This window comes from Sapajus apella, unplaced genomic scaffold (genome assembly GCF_009761245.1).
Source record: "Sapajus apella isolate SASKATOON/1434 unplaced genomic scaffold, GSC_monkey_1.0 scaffold2, whole genome shotgun sequence".
NCBI lineage: Eukaryota > Metazoa > Chordata > Mammalia > Primates > Cebidae > Sapajus > Sapajus apella.
The window spans coordinates 61,994,654-62,017,895 of NW_022436942.1; the positions used below are offsets into that span (position 1 = coordinate 61,994,654).

At 44.4% G+C, this 23,242-nt stretch overlaps 1 protein-coding gene across 1 annotated transcript in view; it reads right to left on the bottom strand.

Moving 5' to 3' along the window:
• Nucleotides 1–805: 805 nt before the first annotated feature.
• The window catches only part of NT5DC3 (5'-nucleotidase domain containing 3), a 67,878-nt gene continuing 45,441 nt past the window's right edge, over nucleotides 806–23,242 (bottom strand). The window contains exons 5-14 of the mRNA XM_032299556.1: nucleotides 22,654–22,744; nucleotides 21,011–21,148; nucleotides 18,377–18,437; nucleotides 17,859–17,961; nucleotides 17,620–17,721; nucleotides 13,722–13,803; nucleotides 12,002–12,088; nucleotides 9,895–10,035; nucleotides 4,880–4,944; nucleotides 806–2,662 (exon numbers count right to left, since the gene is read on the bottom strand). Of these exons, the coding sequence (XP_032155447.1) occupies nucleotides 2,410–2,662; nucleotides 4,880–4,944; nucleotides 9,895–10,035; nucleotides 12,002–12,088; nucleotides 13,722–13,803; nucleotides 17,620–17,721; nucleotides 17,859–17,961; nucleotides 18,377–18,437; nucleotides 21,011–21,148; nucleotides 22,654–22,744 (1,123 nt within the window). The 3' untranslated portion in view covers nucleotides 806–2,409. The remainder of the gene's footprint in view (nucleotides 2,663–4,879; nucleotides 4,945–9,894; nucleotides 10,036–12,001; nucleotides 12,089–13,721; nucleotides 13,804–17,619; nucleotides 17,722–17,858; nucleotides 17,962–18,376; nucleotides 18,438–21,010; nucleotides 21,149–22,653; nucleotides 22,745–23,242) is intronic.

Here is a 23,242-nt window from a genome sequence, read left to right on the forward strand (position 1 = left end):
GCCAGGCTGGTCTTGAACTCCTGACCTCATGATCCACCCATCTCGGTCTCCCAAAGCGCTGGGATACAGGCTTGAGCCACCGTGCCCGGCCCACATGGGAGATCTCAACACTGCCAAGCTCAATGGCACAGAGACTAAAATTTTTCTAAATGGGAATAATTATAAAACTCATTATTCATACCCAGAAAATGTTTTTCTCCTTCAAAGCCTAGGTCACCTAACCTAAACACTCATGAAAACAGGTTTTAAAAATAGTTCTACTTCATTCTTGAGTAAACAAAACACCCTATAACTGGCACCTGGTAGGTAGGTAACCAATGATATCTGATTAGATAAAAACCAAGAATTATTTTTAAGCCGCACCTACTTCCTCAATCTGTTTCTCCAAAGCAGAAACTTGAAGCCAAGAGCACCGGTGCATTCTTTTAGAGCCCCAACACCGAGCAGTGCTGGGCACAACACACACCCATTAAATGTCAGCCTTTAATACACCCTGATGGTGAAAACACCTAGAAGCAGGCAAACCATAAACAAAATGCCTACCTGTTCCAAAAATAGAACAATACTACTGTGCCTGTGTTTATAATCAAATGTAGAAGAAAAGATGGGGGGAAACCTTATTGGATTTAAAGGGTCACCTTCACCATTACAGTTAAATACAGCAAAATATCACAAGTACATCCCAACTGTAACAAGCAGCATTACAAAGGATGCCATGTAGCTCATTAAGTTTCTGCCACCTGACAAGGAGCCCATGGAATGCCAGGCTCGCATTTCGTCAATAGATGGTTACAAACATTTATCACAATAAAAATGTTGAATAAGCAAGCATTCTCCACAAGCTCCCCTCATGTTCCTGTCATCCTTTAGATTTAAGAATATATGCACGTTGCCGCAAAAGCTTAAAATGAGTGTTAGCAATACTAGATCAGACTAATCTGAACAGGAGTATTTATACAGCCTATGCAATTAAAATAGTATTAGCAGCATCATAACTAATAACAGCAGACATTCCCATAGCACTCAGGGAGTGCAGTAAATACGCACTTTATGTTGAAGGATACTACAAATGCAGATGCAATTAAGGATTCCTCCCTCCAACAGAAGGAATATATGCCATTTTCATTGCCCTTAGAAAGAAGTAAGAGAAGCTCAGTTAGCTAGGTCATATCTATTTCCTGGCTTCAATGTCCTTCGCCCTTTCCCACCTTAGACATCTAAAAGACAAAAAAAAAAAAAAAAAAAAAAAAACCCCTGCACAAACTCCCAAATAGCCACACAAACACCGCAGGAGAGAAATCTAAGAGGAGATGGCTGGAGATGGTTAAGTTGCGATGGCCACCTTCCTTCTCCCCTGGCCAATCCAAGCACCTCTCAGTGGATAACTCAGAGAGAAGCGGGGATCTCATTTGTTTCCATCTAGACAAGGACTGTTTCTGGTAAATTCCATGTTTTAACAAGATTCCAATTCAACCGAGTGGGTGCCGTGGCACAGCGCTTCATTACAAAGATGCTTTTTCCTGGTTCATTTTCTTTCTTTCCATGAACACATGAAGCCAACCTGGTGGTGTGTCCAGGTTTTACATGCTCCTGGGAGACCTACCACAAATGTTTTGGTTCTTCAGACCCACTCATTTCTTGCAATCTTGTTCTCCAGAAGGCTGTTCCGCTAGCTAGAAGGCGATTTTGACCAGAGCTCTCATCTCCTCTCTCCTGCCCACCTCCCTACTGGGAAGGACACAGGAACCACATACTGAGGACTAGAAGGTCCAGGAGCTGCAAGTTCTCTTGTTCTTTCTCATGTAAGTCCTTCCAGGGAGGGTGTATTCTCTTTGGTGAGAGGTTACCAGAATGTCAAAGCCTTAGTATCAAATGATTTGGAAACTGGCCACCACTGGAGGTGGGGGGGCCTCTCTGCAACTCACGGCAGCATTTTGCCATTGTGGAGCCCACTAAATCAGCCTCCTGGAAGCAGCTAATCTTTGCCCGTCACTGTGCCCCTGCAGCCCCCAATACACTGCCCATACATGTTCAAGAAATGTTCCATGGAGGAGTCAAGAAGCGTTTCAAGCTTGACCTGCTGGAATGCAGAGATGGCATCCAGTGGTCTCGCCCATCCCAGAAAACCTGACGTCAGTTTCACGACCTTCGTAAACAAAAAGGTGAAATTAGAGTTCCAATGTGAAGCTTGCTTTTCAGCCCTGCATGGCGGGGAAGGCCAGAGGGGTCGGCAGCTAGCTCCCATCTTAACCATTGGGAGAATTATTCTCCATAAGGTACAAAATAAATATCAAAAGGCATATCTGTATCTTTTCCAAAAGCAACACTCAGACTCACATGGCATCAACCCCGTCATGCCTGCCAATCAGGGGCCGTCAGTTTCTGGCTTTTGCCCCAGGGAGCCCTCAGCTACTTGGCCTGGGCCTCCTGCAGGAGAGGGGCTCCGAAGGTGGGGGGCCTTTCCGACCAGGCGGGCAGTTCGTGCTGCAGTGGAGTCCTCCGAGGGTAGAAAGTGTGGCTGACGTCATAGTTCAGAAGGCAGCTCAGAGACGCCATGTAGATGTCAGCGAAGCGCGACAGGCGCCTCAGGAAGTAGGTTGGGTTCTGGTCTGTGCGGAACAGGCTTCCAAACTGGGCGTTGAAGAAGCTCTTGGTCATTTCTCTGAAGGGGCAATAAAAAAGCAAAGCAATAGAGAATGATTCAAAAAGGCTTGTTTTTAAACTACAGAAATCAAAATCATTTAAAAAAAAATAAGACTCATTTGAGAAAAAAGTTAGCCTAGAACAGCCCCAAATTCTAATTAAGGAAACTGTCTAGGACCAGGTGCGGTGGCTCGTATCTGTAATCCCAGCACTTTAGGAGGCTGAGGCGGGCAGATCACTTGAGACCAGGAGTTCGAGACCAGCCTGGCCAACATGGTGAAACCCCGTCTCCACTAAAAATACAAAAAGTAGCCAGGCCTATAATCCCAGCTACCCAGGAGGTTGAGGCACGAGAATTGCTTGAACCAGGGAGGTGAAGGGTGCAGTGAGCAGAGACTGTGCCATTGCACTCGAGCATGGGCGACAGAGCCAGACTCCATCTCAAAAACACAAAAACAAAAACAGTCCGGGCCAGGCATGGCAGGTGGACTTGAACCCTAGACCATCAGCATGGGCAACTTTGTGAGACCTTATCTCTAGAAAAATGCAAAAAAAATTGGCCAGGCATGGTGGCATGTGTCTATAGTTCTAGCTATTCAGGAGGGTGAGGTAGGAGAATCGCTTGAGCCTGGGTGGTTGAGGCTGCAGAGAGCTGTGCATTGCACTCCAGCCTGGGTGACAGAATGAGACCCTATCTCAAGAAAGAAAGAAAAAGAAAAAAAGAGGGATGGGAGGCGAGGAGGAGAGGGGAGGGGAGGGGAGGAAGTAAATCAGCCAGTCAGTCAGTCAGCGTATCTATCCATCCATGAAAATGATTCTGGTCACATTTCCCTCTTAACTGTCTCGAGGCTCCAGATTCTTGTGCACACTTCTCTACATACACACGCTCCATCTCCCAAACCTAAACATGGGATGCAGCAGCTGCTCCCGACAGTACACAGAGGAATACAGAATGTTCTCAGGAGTCTCAACTTCCCTTACAGAAAGGATCAAGATCCCCTGTTCTACAAGGTTATTGTGAGAACTAAGGTAAGCAAAATAAAAGCATGTTGTAAACTCTCAAGTGCTCAGCTGTCTGAGGAATTAAGGATTGTTTTATGTGATGTAAATGTCCCCCATCCATTACACACTTCAGGGCCTCCCGGCCTCCTTGCAGGTGAGGCTGCTCACCCTGTTCAAGAACCATAAGCCCCTGTAGTCATCCTTATGTGCATGTATGTCTTTATCAACATCCCTATCCTGTGTATACAGGATACGCACACTCTCTGATGGCTGGGACCCTACATATAGAGTATTCCAGCAAAACGAAGGAATACTATTTGACTGTTAATAAGTCATTTACCAACACAGCAAAAAATATAGTCATTTACACAACTGTGTGATAAAAGCCACTAGTTGGTAACAGTTAGAATAAGACTCAAGACAGCCAACACCCTGAGAGTTAGGAGGACGAACTAAATGCAATACAGCCCTGGCTTCTGCAGACTCTGAGGAATGGACTCATTGTCCCCTTTCCACGCCCTGTCCCCACCCACGCACACCACCACATGCAACCTCAGGTCAGGCTGCCCACTACTGAGAGGCCAGAATCCCACAGCAACCACTGTTTCCAAGACTCAGAGACAGCTGTAGCCAGCGGCTGGAAAAGGCCATGTGCAAAGTCAGAAAAGTTCATGCAAATGGTGTCAACATAGAAAGCATCCGCCTAGGGAAGCATGATTGTCAGTCGGGGTTCCCTTAAGAGATACCCACCAGACTTTTCTCACAGCAGACAGGCTTTCTTTACCAGTAAGATGGCACATTCTTGCAATAGTTGTGGTTACGAATAAGCACCAGAGTCTAGGAGCCCTAAGAATTCACTGTGGGTTCAGAGCCCAAATCCAGCACTGCCCCGACAGCCACATTGTGCTGCCAGCATTATTAACAGCTGAGCTACCAGCTGCCCAGACGGGAAGGTCAGGCGGGCAGGGAGGATGCATGAGATGAAAAGGCTCCCTTCTCCCAAGGCCTTCAACGGCAAGGGCAGAGAAATAACAGGGTAATAGCTGGCCTCAAAGAAATGTCACGTCACCAACAGCAGGTAGCTGATTCTGAATCCTGGAGACAGACACACCTGGGAGCTAAAAAAAAGGCTGTTTCAAGATTATGCCTCAGGCTGGCCTTGGGGTACATGTGTAGGCCCAGCACAGCCGAACAGGGTGGTGGACTCGCCACATTCAACACAGGCCACTCTTACCTCATCTCCTTCCTTTCCTTTTTCCACTCCTGCAAAACCAGCTGTGACTCAGCATCTCTGTGAACCTGCAAGATGCAAGCTAATTATTACAACTGTTTTGATTTCAAATAAGTTCATTAGGTAATGAGAATATTTTTTTAATTAGCAGCTTTTCTAGGAGAAATTTTATTCCTTTACATCTCAAAGGTCGGCACCTGCACGAAATAATACATTTTTCAGACTTTCCAGTTGACACCTGCCGTCTTCATTTATGAAAAATAGTTTTCAATGTCCAACATTAGAAATGTGGTAACAAATTAAGATGAAATATTATGAAGTTATTAAATTATGAGTAAAGACTACATATAAACATAATGCATGCATGTATCCACATATGCATAAAACATGTAGGTGATATATACATGTGTACAAACTGTAATGTACATATACCTAGTATATGTTACCTATTATACGTATTATATACATGTGTACAAACATTAAGTGGAAACAGCATATATACCCACTAACTGCAAGTGTCAAAGTATGTGCTTGCATTTGGAAATTAACATAAAAATTTGTTTTAATTTATGCAAGGGCAGTAGGATTATAAACGAATTAAACTTTTTAATTTAATATTATATTCTGCAAAAGGCAAGAAGGTAAAGCACCTCAATGAGAAGGAAAAGCAGAGCATTTTCTGGTGGGCCGAAATATGAGTGAAAGGCCAAAAGAAAATGCCAATTGCCCATGATCTAACACATGGAATCTCACAAGTCTCCCTCCAAGGTTTTTGTGGCTAAACAGAAACACTGAGGCCAGAATCCAAGGTGCACATGATCACAGGCAACAGGTGAGCTCCCTGCAATACATGACCACAGGGGTAACCTTAGAACCTGTAGGAAAATACCAAGCTAGCAAACTATCTGCTTTTGACATGGGGGCAAAGAACCTTCTGTTTATCACATCTGCTCAGTTCAACAGCTTGACTCTGAACCCCGAGGCTGCTGAAGGGACATGCAAGGGAAAAAGGCCCCAGGAATTGGAGACCAGGGATGCATGCCCGGAAAGGGACCCTGAATGCCTCCTTCACTCAGCCGCCCTTCAGGCCTTACCTCCCACGGAGCACCCAGCAGCTGCCTGGGGCGCCCTCCCGGCTGTCCTGCCATGAACCTCTCCCACCATTTGTCACCTCTCTCATAGGAACAACCCTCTCACCTGCATCGTTCCCATCAGCCGTCAAACATGCTCGAGTCTCTCCCATTAAAAAAAAAGATTTCTCCCTGTGCCCACCCACTTCTCCAGCTGCGTCCCCCTACAAGGTCAAACTCCATAAAACAAGAGCTTCTGGTTCTGAAATCCACTTTAAAATATTTCAAAGACAGTGTGTCTTCATTAGTTACCACTAATCTTTCAAGTGAAACCATGCACTCTAGAGTGGGTCGTTAACACTGGAAAAGACTAACCAAAGCCCCACAGAAAATGATCCTCCAGGCACTTCAGCCACCTCCACCTCCAGCGGTTATTCATGGGCGTAATCAGCTCTTCACGGCAAAACAGATTGGCTGCGTATCTCTGCCCTTGCTTGAGAAAGATATTACAATCTAGCCAGTGCAACGGCCTACCTCAGTCCCAGCCACCGGCCCATTTTTCTATCAACTATGAGCTCACAAATGGGTTTTTCTTTTTCAATGGCTGGGGGAAAAACAATCAAAAGAAGGATAATTTTATGACAGGCCAGGTGTGGTAGCTCATGTCTGTAATCCCAGCATTTGGGGAGGCTGACGCAGGTGGATCACTTCAGGCCAGGAGTTCAAAACCAGGTTGGACAACATGGTGAAACCCCATTTCTCCAAAAATACAAAAATTGGCTGGGCATGGTGGTGCACACCTGTAATTCTAGCTACTCAGCAGGCTGAGGCATGAGAATCACTTGAGCCCGGGAGGCGGAGGCTGCAGTGAGCCGAGATCACACCACTGCACTCCAGCCTGGGCAACAGAGTGAGACTCTGTCTCAAAAGAAAAAGAATGACATTCATGACATGTAAAAATTAGATGAAAGTCAGATTTCAGCACCCACCGATAAAGCTTACTGGGACACAGCTACAACCATTCATTCACATATTGTCCACGGCTGCTTTTGTGTTCCAAGTGCAGAGGTGCGTAGCTGCAACAGAACCTACAGCCTGCACAGCCTAAAATATTTACCACGTGGCCCTCTGCAGAAGCTTGCTGACCCGTGGTCTAAATGTGGCCTCTGACTGGTTGGTTACCTGAGCCTGCACAGCTTAAAATATTTACCATGTGGCCCTTTGCAGAAACTTGCTGAACCGTGGTCAAAATGTGGCATCTGACTGATTGGTCACCTGAGAAGCGTCTACCAATGCCAGCACCACCACCATGAACCACAGCCATTTTGGAATGCACCTCAAGGCTAGCTAACCAAATCACAACCAAAATTTATGGACTTTTATCTCATTCATTAGACTTGCCTCCAAATGACACTCTGTGAGGTCAGGAGTTCAAGACCAGCCTGGTCAACATGGTGAAACCCTGTCTCTACTAAAAATACAAAATTAGCTGGATGTGGTGGCACACACCTATAGTCCCAGCTACTCGGGAGGCTGAGAGAGGAGAATCGCTTGAACCTGGGAGGTAGAGGCTGCAAGGAGCCAACATCATGCCACTGCACTCCAGCCTGGGCAACAGAGCAAGACTCCGTCTCAAAAGGGAAAAAAAAACATCAAACAAATGATACTCTGCTAGCTCTGAAAAAATCAAACCCAATCTCAGAGTACCAATTTTTCTCCTCAGAAAACTGTCCAAATAATGTGCTACATGCTCTGAAAACAATCCCCAAGGGGGAGTTCTAGAAACATCTGCCACAGGCTCAGTGGAATACCTTGTATTTCTGAAGGAACACTGAGGAAGAGGGAGACAGTGAGCTAGGACATTTATGTAGATGTTTCTTTAGTTAGCAGCTACACACCTCTATAGTGAGTCCAACTTGAAAGAACTCTCTACAAAGTGCCAGAACCCAAGGCAACATAGGTGCGTGCGTGGAGCTTACAGTTCCAGAGTCGGGCTGCCACTGTGTAAACGCCAGCATCACCCCTCCCTAGACAATTTATAGCTCCTCTGTTCCCCAGGGTCTTCATCAATAAAATGGGAGTGATGTTTCAGGACCTACTTCAAAGAGTTACTGTGAAAATGAAACAAACTTAAAGGTCACGGTGTCCAGAACACAGTAAGTTCTTAGGACATTCCTACACAGCCTGATTCTGCCAGCCGAGAACCGTGACTCTAGAAAAGTTACATATCTCGCAGTCTGTTTTCTCTCCTGTGAAATCGCATTGGCTGTGTAAACATTCATTCCCTTTTCTTCCTTCCCTCACCCTATGCCTTGTATAACTAATTTTACAAATCACAGAAATACTTCCAGCACTTCCATTCTCTAAAACATTCATACCTTTATCATCAACTTTTTACACAGGTCACAAAAACAAAAGGAAACCCCCCAAAAAAACTGTTACCAAAGCTAACATGTAGTGATGCCATCTACGTGCAGCTGTGTGTGTACATATGACCAGCTGCCGGAGTTACAGAGGCTTCACTGAGGGTGTCAAGTCCTTGCCTATACCCCAGCCCTCTAACCAGGGAGGCACATTAGAGCAGTGCACCAAAGCATGGACCTGGGGCCCACACAGGCCTCAGTTCAAGCCTTGCCCTGTCATTTTACGATCTCAGGCATAAATGGTACCTGACCTCTCAAAACCTGTTTCCTTATTCTAAAATGGGAAAATGGTACCTACCAGCATGGGACAGCTAAATGAGCAATGTGTATAAAGCCAGCACTCAGCACAGTGCCTGGCACATAAAAAGTAACTATTAGTAGTGTATGACATACAAACACAGACTCTAAACTACACTAAGTCAGAACTGATGCCATATATTTTTAGAAAATCATCTCACAGACAAGCATAGCAAGGGAAACAATAAATCCTCATCGGAGAAGAGCCAAGAACTAATGGAGCCCAGTGCATTCTGGAAACAAGGCCTAGGGGGACGTGCAGGGCCCCATGCTCTGGAATGCATGCACCTGGAGCCAGAATCTGGCCTGCCACTCACAGCCCTGCCTGATCTCACTGCTCAGCCACCCCCACACGGAGTGCCAGCTGGGGCAGGCAAGGCAGTTCCCTGCCCATTTCCAAAGCCAGAGGGCAGGCATGGGCAACAGGCCACAGGTTGCAGGTGTGTTCGCCAAGAGAGCAAGCATCTGTGCCCTTATCCTAAAAATGTCAGCACCCATGCTGAGATGGCTGCAGCCCAGGCAAGCTGGGCCCAGGGAGAAAGCAAGGTACCTCAAGGAACTGGAAAGGAAAGGGGCACATGGAGAATTAAGGGGATAGAGCAGCAAAAGAGAGGCAGTTTCCATGGGCCAGGAAATGACTGATAAAACTGCCATTCCTCACTAACCCGCCAAAACTGGCTGCGTAACTTAACACAAGGAAGTAACTGCCAGGGAACTCCAGTAAGCCAGCAAACTGCAGGTATTATCCTCAAAATAAACTGAGGCTGGACCCCAGGATCTTGACTCTTGCTTTGAGACTCTCTCCAGTAAGCCATGGGGCCTAGACTGAAGTGTTCCATCCACAGGGCCCTTTATGTCACAGATGGGGAAACTGAGGCCCAGAATGGAGAAGTCCCACCGTGGCAGGTGCAGGCAAAACCAGCACAGACTCAAGCACTGGCAGGGCTTCCTGAATCCCAGTACCCCACAGAAGAGCTCCCCACAGGCTTCAGTGTGGAAGTGAGCACAGTGGATCTTCACTGACAGAGGAATGTGAGCAAACACCTGTATTTACACAGGCCCCACAAAGGCTCTCTAAGCAAAAGAACCCCAGTCATTATTCCACAGTCTACTGAAAACAACTTAAGCCTCATACTTTATAACCATTAAGCAGAAAATACCAGAAGCAACTTTGTAACCTCAGGCTGAGAGAAACAGTGAGAAGGAAAAAAAAAAAAAAAATCCCAACCTGCATCTGTTCCAATAACCCAGTCAAGGTCTGCAGCCAGGCCACGGTTTGAATGTACTGCTCCGTGTTCATGATTCTGAGCTCAGATCTCAACTCTGGGATGATTGCACCAGTCCTCCAGCCGTGCTTTAGGGTCAAATCCTGATCACAGAGATCACGAAAAGTCAACATCAGTCTCAACAGAATCTACACTATGTCATTATTTTCCCAGACATGAGAGGCATTCATTTAATGACTTTTTGATGGTAATGGTTAGTTATTAACCAAGTTGAATTCAATGAATTACATTTAATTAAAACTAATTTGGCCCCAGCCTTCGATCATTTCATTCCAAGAAAGTTTCTGTTCTGGAAATAATTGCCGTGAGTCATATCCCCTGCAAAAACACCAGGTCTGGAATCATTAACTGTGGTCTCTTTAAAAAAAAGAAAAAAAAAAAAAAAAAAAAAAGGTCGGGGCGGAAAGGGGCTTGACCTAACTGCTACCAAAGGTCTTCATTCAATTCATCCACAGACCTCTGTGTGCCAGGCCCTCTGGGTTATGGAGAACCATGGAATCTCAGACTTGGAATGATCACATACAACATCAGCATGCATGATCAAATTTTCCATTCCAAATGTTGTAACCCCCTATTTAACAGGCCAGAATATCTAGTATCAGCTATGTCCTGGAAAATCTAAGACACATCACACTAAATGGTCATCTTCCCATTTGGCAAATACTCGTCAAGCAATACTATCTGTCAGGCCCTAAATACTGAAGGATAAAACAATGAACAAAAAACTTCTCAGTTTTTTGTTCCCAGCCCTCATGAAAAATACAGACAACAAATAAGCAAGTAAAATACACAATGGCAGGTGGGGATAAGTACAAGGGACAAAAATCAAGCAGAATAACAGGAAAAGGACAGGAAGCAAGGAGGTTTGCATTTTATACAGGGTAGTTAGGAAGACCAGACTAATACAAGGACAAGGTGGGGGAGAGTATGTGAATATGTGGGAGCAGGGAGATTCTGGCTGAAGAACAGCAAGTGCAAAGGCCCCGGGGCAGGAACATGCTGGAGGGTGGCATGTTAAGAATCAACGAGTCAGGGAACCTACAGGAGACAAAAGAGAAGGCAGAGGCAGAGGGTATCTTCACAGAAGTGGGCTGAGGAAGGGGAAATCCACTGGGCAACCATAGGAATCCAGGGCGCAACCATGGGAACTCAGGCTTTTACTCTGAGGGAGAAAGAAAGGCTTTCGGGTTTTAAGGGAAGAAGTGGTATCTGATTTGCAGTTTTAAAGGCTCGGTCTGGCTACTCACCTAAAGCTAGAATCCTAAGCCCTATGTAAGGGCATAAGAGGGCTGAGGATGCCCATCTTCTTCACTGGTTCAAAATTTCTTTTCTGTTTTTTTTTTTTTGAAACAGGGTCTCAACTATATTACACGAGCTGGAGTGCAATGATGCAATCTCAGCTTACTGCAGTTTCTGCCTCTCAGGTTCAAGTGATTCTCCTGTCTCAGCCTCCCCACTAGCTGGGATTACAGGTATGTGCCACCATGCCCAGCTAATTTTTGTATTTTTAGTAGAGACAGAGTTTCACAGTGTTGCCCAGGCTGGTCTCGAACTCCTGAGCTCAAGTAATCCACCTGCCTCAACCTCCCAAACTGCTAGAATTACAGGTGTGAGCCACTGCGCCCAGCCCACTGATTCAGTTTCTTGAAGACTTTGAATATTTCTTTCTCCTGTCATACATGAAAACCTACAGCACGTTCTTTTCAATATTCCCAATGGTTGCAAGCTTTCAAAGGTGGACTTTATGTTTTTTGATGCATTGATAAAAGGAAAAAGAGCAATGGCATTTATTTCTTAATATTTAAATGGAAAGACTATTCTGATAAACTCTTTGGGTGAACTGTTTATTCCCATCATTTCCAAAAAAATATTTATCTTTTCCACAGCTATGATCCATCCTGTTCTGTAAAAAGAAATGAGACATTTAAAAAATGCAGCCTACTTCTAGGTTTTATGAAAGCATAAAGATGGCCTTAAATAAAAGATACATTCTTTAACAAGTGAGACTAACACATCTGTCCCCCAACAAAGGAAAAAAGGGCCCCTCACCGCCAAGTCACTGTATATATGGTCACCAAAATACAACACTCTGGATCCTCTCCATCCAGTAAGCTTCAAAAACTCATATAAATTACCCTGCAATCAGAGAAAACTATAGTTATTACACTACAGATAGCCTGTCTCACCCACAGTACAAAATATTTTTTAAAAACTTTTAAAAATTGTTTTTGTTTTTATAACTTATTTTAAATATCAAAATATAAAAATAAAAGCACTTCCGTGGGAAGTGCTTTTATTTTTTTATCTTTCCTCTACGTCAAACACGCTGTTCAAGAAGGATTCATATTGTATACACTTCTTCGTAACTACCTTTCTACACTTAACACGCTGTAGTCATCTTTCCATGTCAATAAATACTAACCTACCAGGTAAGGATAGCAGCTGGGAAGTACCATGATTCATTTCACCAACTCCCTGATGTTGTACAGTTTACATTAACTATTTTGTAAGAAACTTCATGATAAACATTCTCATAGCTGAGTTGTATTAGCTATATCTTAATACTTTTCTTAGGCTAACTTCCTAGAAGTAAAATGGCTCTATCAAAGCTGTTTTTCTCAAGGCCTTGAAAATATACTCATATTGCCAAATCCAGCACATTGTTATATACCCATCAAGAATGTATTAATATTTTTTAAAACGAACCTTAGTAACATAAGAATGGTCAGCAACCAAATTCATTCAAACATTTGAAAGCCTCTTATGACACCAAAATACATTAAAACTGTGCACAGGTCAGGTATGATGGCTCATGCCTGTAATCCCAGCACTTTGGGAGGCCAAGGTGGGAGGACTGCTTGAGCCCAAGAGTTCAAGACCAGCTTGGGCAACATGGCAAGAACCTGTCTCTACAAAACAATCAAAATTAAAAATTAGCTGGGCATGGTGGTGGATGCCTGTGATCCCAGCCACTTGAGAGGCTGAGGTGGGAGAACCGCTTGAGCCCAGGAGGTTGAGGCCACAGTGAGTGATGTTCATGCCACTACACTCCAGTCTGGGCGACTGGGCGAGACCTTGTCTCAATACAAACTGGAAAAAACAAAAAAGCCAGGCATGGTGGCTCACACCTATAAATCTCAACACTCTGGGAGGCTGCGGTGGGCGGATCACAAGAGCAGAAGATCAAGAGCATCCTGGGCAACATGGTGAAACCTAGTCTCTTCTAAAAATACAAAAATTAGCTGGGCATGGTGGCAGGCACCTGTAATACCAGCTACTCGGGAGGCTGAGGCAGGAGAATCACTTGAACCAGGGAGATGGAGGTTGCAGTGAGCCAAGATGGTGCCACTGCATTCCAGCCTGGTGACAGAGCAAGATTCTGTCTAAAAAAAATTCCCCACAAAACTGTGTACAAAACATGTTTTGTCAGAAAATAATAAGCTGAGTGAATAATATGCCATGAGTAAGTGTTCCTTAAAGAGAAATTTCCAATTTTTACCACTGGCAACTTAAATGTCATACACTATGAAAGTAATGCCTTAAAATTTTTGTTTTAAAAAACTGTTCAATTTTGAGTTAGTTTAGATACTAGCATATTGAAAAGATATTGACTTAAACCTAAGTTTACCACCAAGTTATAGTCAGTCAGTTCATGGGAATCACTCAGAACTGTGCCAGGCACATAGTAAGCCACAATGAACATCAGCTGTTAGCATTATTACCGACCACAAAGCAAAGCAACAAAAAGGAGAAGCTGGTCATGAGATACCTGCTTATAAATCTGGCCTTTCTGCAACTTGTGAATTTTATCCCAGAGTAAGACACCTTTCTCATTCATCTTTCGGAAAGGCCTATCAAGAAAAACGGGGAACATTATGACATGGCGTAGTACAGGCAATCCACTCTCTATGAAATACTAAAGTTACTCACGATCACAGGAAGTAGCTCCCTGCAAAAACCCAAAAAAAATCGGAAACTGAAACTCTACCACCACATTCCCTGGCCTAAATTCAATACATTCCAAACTGTGTGAAGCCCACCATCCAAAGATGTTTCATGAAAAAAAGAATTCCAGGGGGCCAGGCACAGTAGCTCACATCTGTAATCCCAGCACCCTGGGAGGCCAAGGCAGGTGGATCACCTGAGGTTAGTTCAAGACCTGCCTGGCCAACATGATGAAACCCCATCTCCACTAAAAACACAAACACTGCAAGCGTGGTGGCCGGCACCTATAATTCGAGCTACTCCAGAGGCTGAGGCAGGAGAATGGCTTGAACCCAGAAGGCAGAGGTTGCAGTGAGCAGAGACTGCGCCACTGCACTTCAGCCTGGGCAACAAGAGTAACTCCATCTCAAAAAAATAAATAAATAAAATTCCAGGGTCATATAAATTTGGAAAATACCATGCATTAAATATGTTCCTCTTAAAAAGTTATTGATGGCTCTGAAAAGCCCTGCTGTAATAAACTTTCTTTCACCCAGATTTCCCTGATCTATTTGACCACGCAGAAAACCTGTTTATAAAGAAAAGTTTATGGAAATACTGCCTTAGTATATTTATCTGGCTTTATATCTGAAATTAAGCCACTCTAGATAAAAAACAAATCAGAAGACCAGATGCACTAGTTTATGATGGAAATTGAGAAGTAAGGACAATGCCTCATTCTTCACCTTGAGGGTGCTAGCCCAAAGGACCCAGAGTTTGTTTGCCTCAAGGTAAAAATAAGTGGTACCAAAAAAAAAAAGATAATTTTTTGCCTAATCACGATGCAGAATGAGGATCACTTTGTGTATACTAATTTATATCCATTTTCTCTAATATTGTGAGCAATTTCACAAGTGATTACATATTCTTAAATGCATCATGTTTTACAGTAGTAAAACACCTTCATTTTTTTTCCCAAATATTTATTTACTTATTTATTTAGGAGAGAGGGTCTTACTCTGTTGCCCAGGCTGAAGTGAAGGGCACAGTCACAGCTCACTACAGTCTCGACCTCCCGGGCTCACGTGACACTCCCACCTGAGTCTCTTGAATAGCTGGGACTACATGCATGCACCACCATACCTGGCTAACTTTTTTTGGTTCTTTTTTTTTTTTGAGAGAGAGTCTCACTCTGTCACCCAGGCTAGAGTGCAGTGGTGCAATCTCGGCTCACTGCAACCTCCACCTTCTGGGTTCAAACGATTCTCCTGCCTTAGCCTCCTGAGTAGCTGGGATTACAGGCAGGTGCCACTACACCCAGCTAATTTTTGTATTTTTAGTAGAGATGGAATTTCACCATGTTGGCCAGGCTGGTCTTGAACTCCTGATTTCAGGTGATCTGCCGGCCTCGGCCTCCCAAACTGCAGGGATCACAGATATGACCAGCTAATTTTTAAATTATTTGTAGAGACAAGGTCTCCCTATGTTGCCCTGGGTGGTCTCAAACCCCCGGGCTCAAGGAAGCCTCTGGCCTCAGCCTCCCAAAGTGCTGGGATTATAGGTGTGAATGACAGCACCTGGCCCAAATAAATCATTTTTAATGACTGCATAACACCCCCTCATATGGCTATTCCAAATTTAACTAGGCGTCCCCTACTGTAGGGCTGTCAGGCTGTTTCTGACCTTTCATTATTATAAATAACACAAGGATGAATACAGATGGAGAATTATTCAGCTCTTATCCTAGGCTTCCAGAACAAGGACAAAATAGTTGTTGGAGGGAGGGGGCTGAGACATCCTGCTCCCCCATCCAGGGAAAAGAGTCCCGGACTATGCCCCCTCACTTTTTATAAATATGACAAAGCAGAGGAGCTCTCTGGTGAAAAGACAGGGCCCTTCTCCTGACCACACCCTAGAATCTACTAAGAAAATGGTGAGGGCATCGAATCAGTGACTGTAGGGCCCCCAACCTTCCCCACTTCTTCCCTAGAAGGAGTGCCTTTGACCACTCTGACCCAGTGAGGTGCATGTTTTCCTCTGGGTGCTTCCACACTCCCAGGCACTGATAAAGGTGTTGATGTTGCTTCCCAAGACCCTGGAAGAAACCAGCCTGGCCTGGAGCCAAATTCCTTAAACCTTCTAATAAACTCCACATCCTGACCCCCTTCTGGCGGACACACCGAGGCAGAACATCCCTTTCTCTCCTGTCTGACAGAGCAGGGGTCCCTGAACCCTGGGCCGCAGATACTAGACCCAAACCAGTCCACGGTCCATTAGGTACCGAGCCGCACAGCAGAAGGCAAGCATCCAGTGGGCAAGAGAGCATTACCACCTGAGCTCCACCTCCTGGCAAATCAGCAGCAGCATTACATTCTCATAGGAGTGGAACCCTATTGTGAACTGTGCAAGCAAGGGAGCTAAGTTGTGTGCTCCTTATCAGAATCTAATGCCTGATGATCTCAGGTGGAACAGTTACATCCCGAAACTATCACCCCACCCCCCCCAAACCTGGTGGAAAAATTGTCTTCCATAAAACTGGTCCCTGGTGCCAAAAAAGTTGGGGACCATTGTGCCAAAGGATACGCCACAGCCTACTCTGTAAGTCCGTGCCTCTAATAACCACTTTGGACTGATCGCCCTAGCACTAAGTGCTTCTTTCTTTGGAATCCCAACCAAACCCACCACAGGACGGTTTGGGGCTGTCCCATGTAGGAACACCCTTACCACTGTCTTTGGGATAACTCCAGTCGCCAGTCAGTGGGAAAAAATAGTGACAAAGCAGCAAGCCATAGTTTACAGCTGTTTTTCATCACACTCTAGTTTTTCCTTCATTTTCTTGAATCCCACCCAGCATGTTTCAGTCCCTGCACATGGCTCTTGATTTGCCTCTCCTTCCTGGAGTCACTGTGACACTTGGAAAACTGGGACAAGACGAATTTAAAGCACTAACTGAAGGGTACCACAGTCTGATGCTTTAAATACCTGCTTACCAGCTACAGAATAAACATGGGGGCAAAACTGTTTCAAAAACTGGCCATTATCATACAAATATAGTTTTTTTTTTTTTTTTTTTTTTTTTTAGAACCCTACTGCAGTGATTCTCAACACTATGGACATTTGCAGGGAACAACTCTTGGTGAACAGGCCTGTCCCACACATTAGAAGATATTTTAGCATTCCCTGATCCCTACCCACTCAATACTAACAGCACACCCTGTCCCTGTCACAATCTGAAACGTCCCTGCTTCCCCATTCCCATGGCTACAGTGGCAGGAAGATGTTAAGACATAATAGCGATACAAAATCTGTGTTGCAGAGAAGCTCTGCAAAATCCAACTGCAATTTTAAATGCACCAATGAGAGCTCTATTTAAAGAGCCACCCAACAGGCAGCTTTGTTGTTGCTGTTGTTTTCTTATGCCCCGCAATGTGTTCACATTTAAAGATCTAATTTACTATGTGATATTAAGTGTGGCTTTTTCATCACTGCCAATCATTTTCTTCAAGCCTATTCACGGGTTTGAAGCAGCCCAAGTTGAACTGAGAACCATTTCAATGTATGCAAACTGTCTGTTATATACTCATGTCACCCTCCTTGGAATTACTTGCTAGAAGAGTTAAAGCTCAAAAGCTATAATCTCCCATGCTAATGATTTTGCAACTGGATTTTACCAAGACACACCGTCTATATATTCACAGCAGGAAAGGAATAAAATCTAGTCCCCTAGAAAAGTAGACACTCACCTCCGTTTGTCATTAAAGAAGTTTGGCTTCTCAGCCTGAACAATGACCACATCGAACAGGTCCCTCCAGTCTTTCCCAACGATATACCTCATCCCTTTGTCCCTAGGGCAACAAGTCAGCCAGGTTAGTCTAACATAAAAGGAATTAACTATGTTTGTAACTTTTTCTTTCCAACTGCTAAAACAAACAGGATATAAAGAGTGTGCCAGAAGCTAGCAATGAAACAGAGAGCAACTTACACAAAGCTACTGGGGCTATTGGTGATGAGAAACATCTTCTTGCCATGATCAGCCAGTTTGGCCAACACTGCGCGGGTCTGCTCAGCATAGCAGATGTACTTTTCTAAGGGCAAGAGAAAAATTCACACACAGATTCAGCATGATGTTGGTCAACCTGCAAGTACTTTCTAAACGGGGGTATGGGCCCAGCACTCCTAGGCACAGGAGAGGGAAGAAAAGCCTTAAAGCAGCTTTGTTCAGTGGAACATGGGTATATCTGGTGCATCAGTCACAAAGACCCTGCCTCTTCAGTCTAGGTGGAAACAACTAAACAGCTATAGCGGCCAGTGCCTCTCCTTTTAAGTCAGAATTACGTCAAGTCCCAGGACAAAGAGGAGACGGCCAACATGCCGGGATGCCAGGTCCTTACAGAGCACTCATGCAGCCCCTGCTTAGCACCTGGAATGCAAAGTAAAATGCCGGCATGGTTGCACAAGAAACAGGCTGCAAATCTCTCCGTGATAATGCTGAGCACATACCAATGTCTGCTTCAATTGCTCTGTACATTATTCCTTTGATGTGGACATCTCGAATTGAATCCTGCCAAAAGATACATTTTTAATCAGTGAAAATACAACTGAGAGTTTGAGTAACAGTACGGGGTTTCACCATGCTGGCCAGGCTGGTCTCAAACTCCTGGGCTCAAGTGATCCGCCTGCCTCAGCGTCCCAAAGTGCAGGGATTGCAGGCGTGAGCCACCACACATGGCCAATTCTGGTCCATTTTCATAGGCAGCCCCTTGTGAAAAGCAAAAGCTTCCATGGTGATGGTGGCAATTTTCAAGAGTGCTTGGGAGAGGTCATTTCTGTGAATAATTCTGAATAAAGTCCCCATGATAGACAGTAATTTCTATACAGTATTGTGAGCAAATGATTCCAAGCCATCTGGACAAAGGGAGTTCTTGCTCTTTTACCTTTGTACTCTTTCCGCCCCTAGACCCCAGCAGCAAATTCTATAACACAGAATGAGAGACAGAGATAAATAGCTAACAGGTTCCCCCCCTCTCTTTGGTGCCACCAGTAGGGCAACAAACTGGCAGTGAGGTCGTAGCTCAGGCAGAGATCTGGTCCAGGGAAGAGGAAAAGGAAGTGGTTAAACCCTTTGTGGGTTCAGGAGTGTGGCGGCATGACAGCTGGCAGGTGACACTGCACAGGGCCTCTACCTGGTGACATTCCTTGAGGCCTATGGAAACTTCCTGCAGCCAGGAACAGGAGACAGGGCTGCAGCCAAAACTGTGCCTACGCCTTACTCAGACTGTTGCTGGGAGATTTCTGTTAAGGGTGACCCCTTCTGGACTGCAATTTCAACCTTTCAGCACAAGCCTGATTCAATTTCATACCAGCAGCAGAAGGCAGTAGTTAAATGCAAGTCAGATTGCCTGACTTAAAATCAAGGCTCTGCTACTTACCAGCTGTGTGACCTTGGGCAAGTAACTCAACCTCACTGTGCCTCATGTCCTTATCTGTAAAGAATAGCGCCTACCTCAAGGCATTATTAAGAAGATTTAGCAAGTTAACATGCCTAAAGCACTCATAAGAACAGTGCCTGGGACCTAGTAAACTCTACACAAGTATTTGCTCTTGGTGGTAGCAATACCTGCAGTAAAAACTGAGCTTTCAAATCAACATCTCACCTTACCAATGCACAGGGCTACTACAAGTGATTCTTCAAGATTTTTAAAGACAAAGTATCTGTGCACACAAAAAGGAGGACAGAAACTAAATATCTAAATTCAATTTAGGTAACATTACACTGATATTGAGAAACTATAATTCATCCTCTATCTTCCTAAAACCCAGGATTCAGGGCTGCCAAAACTTAAAATTACTTATAAATACATATAACAAAAATATTTTAGTGTGTAAACACGTACCTTTACAAAAATATAATTTAAAACATATATATTTACGACTATGCGAATACATATAAACTTTTTTTGTATTAAAAAGTTCATACAGCTTAAAGAACATATATAAATATATAAACATGTAAATATAACAAATTAAAGTACATAAATAAATTTATAAATATAAATTATGTGTACAGTAGGTCCTTACTTAACATCTTCAGCAGGTTCTTAGAAACTGCAACTCTATGTGAAACGACAAAAAGCAAAATCAACTTTTTTCCTTGTCAACATTAAAATGACACTGAAATTGGCATTATTCAAGGACTTGTACATAGTTTCATTAAAAGTCACAGTTGCCAAGAACCTATGGGCAACTTTAAATGAGGGCTTTGCGTATGTGCACGTAAACGTTTACATCTGTCTACATCCCCCTACCCCACCAGTCGCCCCTCAACTAGATTCCTGCATGGCTTTTGTAGGGCTTCAGAGAGCCACATGGAATCTTTGTGGGCAAAGGAAAAAGGCATCCCCTCTGGGCAACTACACTGGCACAGAGCTTGAATGTAACCTCTCTGCGTGATGAAGAGGCACCTTGGCCAGGGGTAGTGGGTCAAGCCTGTAATCCCAGCAGTTTGGGAGGCTGAGGTGGGCGGATCAATTGAGGTTAGGAGTTGGAGACTAGCCTGGCCAACAAGGTGAAATTTCGTCTCTACTAAAAACACAAAAATCAGCTGGGCATGGTGGCAGGCACCTGTAATCCCAGCCACTTGGGAGGCTGAGGAAGGAGAATCACTTGAACCTGGGAGGCAGAGGTTGCGGCAAGCCAAGATTGTGCATTGCTCTCGACCCTGGGTGACAGAGCAGGACTCTGTCTCAAAAAAAAAAAAAAAAGAAGAAGAAGAATAAGCACCCCCTTGCTCGGGAAGACTCTGGGGTGAGTGGGTATGGGCTGGACTTCCATCCCCTTCATCCCTTTGGCCAAATGCACCAGCCTTGGCCTTGGCCTTCCGATAAGAAAGGATCAAAAATGGAGATAACAGTTTCAGCACCATCTTGTTTTAACAAAAATCTTGACTGATTTCCAATTCTCCTGATGTAGCAACATCTTTCTTATATATGGTTCAAGGTTAAACCGCATATAAGAGTTGCCAGCTAAGAGACTATTTAAAACACCTAACCTAGAAAGGCAGTTCACGGCTCTGTGACTCCCACTGAACAGCTGAAACAGACTCAGTCAGCACTGTGATCTCCCTGTGGATACAACCTTGACATCTTTGTACAGATGCACAGGCTCGTAATCAATGTTGTTCTTGAGGAAGTATTCATTCACACAGGACAGAAGGGTCATCTCGGGCAGGGAGAAGATGTCCATGAACTGCTTCATCGTGTTTCCATGAGAGCTCTGCAGACAAGGAGGAAGGATGCTTCAGAAACAGGGGCCCAGGCCAGGGGCAGAGCCAGAAGGCACCAGGAACAGCAGGAAGACTTTTCACTAAGGGAGTTTCCTATCATCAACATTTAAAGCCCTCTCCACACAACAGGAAAGGTCTAATAATAAAAAAGTAAAATGGGCCAGGCATGGTGGCTCACGCCTGTAATCCCAGCACTTAGGAGGCCAAGGCAGGTGGATCACCTGAGGTCAGGAGTTTAAGACCAGCCTGGACAACATCGCAAAACCCTATCTCTACTAAAAATACAAAAATTTGCTGGGCATGGTGGCGGAGGCCTGACTCACTTGAACCCGGAAGGTATAGGTTGCAGTGAACGGAGATCGCATGACTGCACTCCAGCCTGGGCAACAAGAGTAAAACTCCATCTCAAAAAAAAAAAAAAAAAAAAAAAAAAAAAAAAAAAAGTAAAACATTCCCTTTGTTCCTTATCATTCACAGCAGAGCTGATGTCTCACTCTAAGTATAACTAGGATATCGACAGAAATATCCTGATTTCCCTCAGATTTCTGATTTCTCGTGTATCAGTCCTACTTCCGGTTCACACTCTTTCAGGAAGCACAGAGGAAAGCCAACAAATTATTGCCCATAATGACATAAAAACTCATGTAACTCTCCCGAACTGGAGCACGCCCTCATGGCCCATATTTGAGCTTAAAAAACAGCCTTTCTCTGAATGCTTGCAGTTTATACCATAGATTCTCCACACCCCGATAAACCCACTGTAAGTCAAAGATGCATTTCTACATCCAACCTACGGAACATCATGGCTCAGGCTAGCCTATCGTAAGCATTTGCAGAACATTTCCATTAGCCTCTGCAAAGCCTATTTTATAATGAAGTGTTGAGTGTCTCAAATAATTTACTGAATACTGTAATTTATGTTGAAATGGCGATGGCTTTGCACCATTGTAAAGTCAAAAAATTCTAAGAAGAATCACTGTAAGTCGGGGGCCATCTGTACTAAGTTTACCAGCTGACTGGGCATCTTCCATTTCATTTTGACAAAGCAAGTGCGTGAATGCATCTAATAAGACAAAAAGCAAAAACTCTGAGTGGAAAGAGAACCACAGAAGTTAGAAAAGCAGAGGTTACCCTGAAGCCAAAAAGGGTGGCTGCGTAGCCATCAATCTCTGGCATTCACAGCCATCCGTCAGGGGAAGCAGTAGCTGTCACTCTGACAGCCACAATCTGTCCCTGAAACTAGGGACATTCCTGGATATGGAGTGGCACATGGGGTAGGTACGTGGGAGGCGAAAAGAGCCTTCATCAGGTGGGGAGGAAGGGCTTCAGAAAGGATCATGAAAGAACCTGGGGGTGTCCCCTTCACACACTAGTCTCTCTCAACACACAATCTCGTATTTCCTGCCAATTCCATAGGAGCAGTAGGTAAGTTCGACAAGGCCACGTTTCAAGAAGGAAAAAGGCTACTTTAAATGAATAAAGCGCTCCTCATTACCTTTCCGTAAAAGTCGCTCATCTGCTCCAAGGGCACATGGGACCCCTCGTACATTTCAATGACTTCTTCATCAGGGACAACACTGAGGCCTCTGGAAAGATCAGATGGTGCAGTTAAAGAGCTCAACTAGAGAGACCAATGCTTTTCACGCCCTTGTGCAGTGCTGGGATTTTTCAACTGAGGTGCAAGACAGTGTCATCACTAGGAGACAAAATGTGCCACAAGTAAATGCTACAAATATCAGGTAAGATGCTATACTACGTTTACTACTACTACTGTTCTGTTGGTAACAAGAGCAGGAGTAACGATAATATTAATAGTTAATACTACATGGCCAGATATGAATTACATCTAGTCATTCCTGTAATTCTCAACAATCCTGGGGGGAGGCACTAGCTGAGGTAACTGAAGCACAGAAAGGTCATGTACCTTGTTCAAGATCACCACAGTAGGAAGTGGTGGGTCAGGATTAGAACCCAGGCCTTCTGGCTCTATGGCCCAGGTTCTTACACCACTAAGGTACAAGGCTTCCTAATGACTTGCTTTGGGGTGGGCTGGCTTTTGTTTTGATGTATTTAATATATTAGGG